Source organism: Raphanus sativus, chromosome 7 (assembly GCF_000801105.2).
Source record: "Raphanus sativus cultivar WK10039 chromosome 7, ASM80110v3, whole genome shotgun sequence".
In the NCBI taxonomy this organism is placed as follows: Eukaryota; Viridiplantae; Streptophyta; class Magnoliopsida; order Brassicales; family Brassicaceae; genus Raphanus; species Raphanus sativus.
Window position 1 is genome coordinate 22,902,819 of NC_079517.1, and position 1,993 is coordinate 22,904,811.

General features: G+C 41.9%; 1 protein-coding gene across 1 annotated transcript; it reads left to right on the plus strand.

Annotated features, from left to right (window-relative positions):
* Window positions 1–962: 962 nt before the first annotated feature.
* On the plus strand, window positions 963–1,409 carry LOC108829570 (F-box protein At2g35280-like). The gene has a single exon (XM_018603201.1). The coding sequence runs from the start codon at window positions 963–965 to the stop codon at window positions 1,407–1,409; it is 447 nt and encodes a 148-aa protein (XP_018458703.1).
* Window positions 1,410–1,993: the final 584 nt, after the last annotated feature.

A 1,993-nucleotide genomic window follows, 5' to 3' on the forward strand; every position in this document is an offset into this window, starting at 1 on the left:
GGATGACCGGTGGATGGCTTAAAGTCGCGAAGGAAAATAACTACCTCTTTTATCCAGAAGCAGCGGCTACACATGTCTTCCGCCTTGCTATTCTAACTATGGTAAAGTGCCCAAGCCCAATCCAAAACAGGAGTACAAGGACAACTGTAAAACGTTGGGACCATTGTTGATTCAAAGACGTGCCTCTTTATATCAAAGTCCTCCTTATGATCGATATTCCATATACCTTCGGAGTTTCTGACCACCTTCCCGATCTCAGCAATGGTTTTTCTTGTAAATCCACAGAAGTGGTCACCATCACCACCCCAAATCTTGGTTGTCATTGCATAGGTATACGAGGCAGGCTGGTATCCTGCATATGCTGCTCTCTTTATCAAAGAGAGGCCCTCAACTTGACGATCTTGTCTATAGAAGTACTCTACACCCTTGATGTAAAGAGTACTTGGGTTCCCCTCCTGATAGCATCTTCTCAACAGAGGAGGAAGCATAAACATCCCTATCCTCCAAGGGATACTCAACATATCCAAGGAAGCATAAACCTCTACATCGTATGTCAACGCACGCATAGACTTGCAAGTACACCTGAGTGTAAGAAGATCCTGGCAGCCGTTACGTGTCATGCGTTGAACCACAAAGCCCTGGAGATCTGTCGGGAGGTTCTCTATCGGGAATTCTGGCATTATCAGCCTATTTTTGATGATTCCGGTAGTGAGATGAAGGGATGTGGAATATGTGCAAAAATCAAGGTATTTATAAGGACTTAAACAGTGACGAAGTGACATTAACGAAGAGACGCATACTTCGAATTGTTGTCTTCTCGATAAAGCAGAACGGTTTCCAAAGCAATAGCTATTGTTGCCGAAGGGTTGTCTACTTCGAATTGTAAACTTCAACCGTCCCAACTCTTCGACAGTATATATGTCACCCAATAGTACTTGAGTATCTCCATATTTCTTCCAATAATGCCAGAATTCTCGATACTTAGTCTCCCCACTGAGGTTCAAGCTTTAGTTGTGCAACGCGTGACACAAAACTCTTTTGGCGATCTTTATAGACTCCGTGCTACCTGCAAGTCAATGCAAGCGTTAGGAGACGATCGTAGGGTGTATGCTACACTCGATTTCTTCAAGCATCCTTCGAATGTCAGGATGAGCCGTAGATTGTTGGCAAGGTCCTTGAGGGAGGGAAATCGAAGTACTCTATACATCAAGGGTGTAGACTTATTCTACGTACACGAAAGTCACCAAGAGGGACTCGCGCTTATAAGGAGCGCGGCTGATGCAGGATGCGAGAGAGCGTTGTATACCTACGCAATGACAATGAAAATATACGATCAGGATGACGAATACTTGTCTCGATTTACACTTGCGGAGTCAATTGGAATTGGGATCATTGGCCAGCGTTCATAAAAAAGAAGGAAGTGTTCATAGAAACATTCATTCCGTTGTTCTACAGTTGCCACTGTGCTGCTATTAATCACCGGCGATGGACTCATTGGGATGTTGAGCACACCAAGGGTGAAGACATGTGTGACTCCTGCTTCATGATTAAAAAGGTTGCTCTTTTCCTACGCGACTTTAAGCCCAAAACCGGTTTTCCTTGCTTTTGTCATTGGGAAAATATGTAAACGTCTTTGGTTTCTTGACGTTTACCTCATAACATTGCGACTCCCGCTTGATTTTTTGTGTTCCCCATCTCTGAACGTTTAATATATAAATTTATAGGAGAGTGGACTATTGTTAATATTTAAATTTATGGAATATTGTTCATTTTAAAGTAATGGAATTTTAAATATTTTTTAATCCACTAACCAGAGAAGCAATAACGCATGATTTGACAGTGTTAGGTTACAAATGTGGGTGGGACAATAACTTCAGTATCAACCTCACACGTTTTCTCTACTTCTCTATTAAAGTATGTATTATCGGTGTTATACCTATTCAATACAGACCAACCAAAAAACTCCATCCAGCAACTGAAATCTACTCAAATA

Bases quoted from the DNA above. Each gene is read 5' to 3' on its own strand.
- LOC108829570 (XM_018603201.1), top strand. From the start codon at position 963: ATGCCAGAATTCTCGATACTTAGTCTCCCCACTGAGGTTCAAGCTTTA.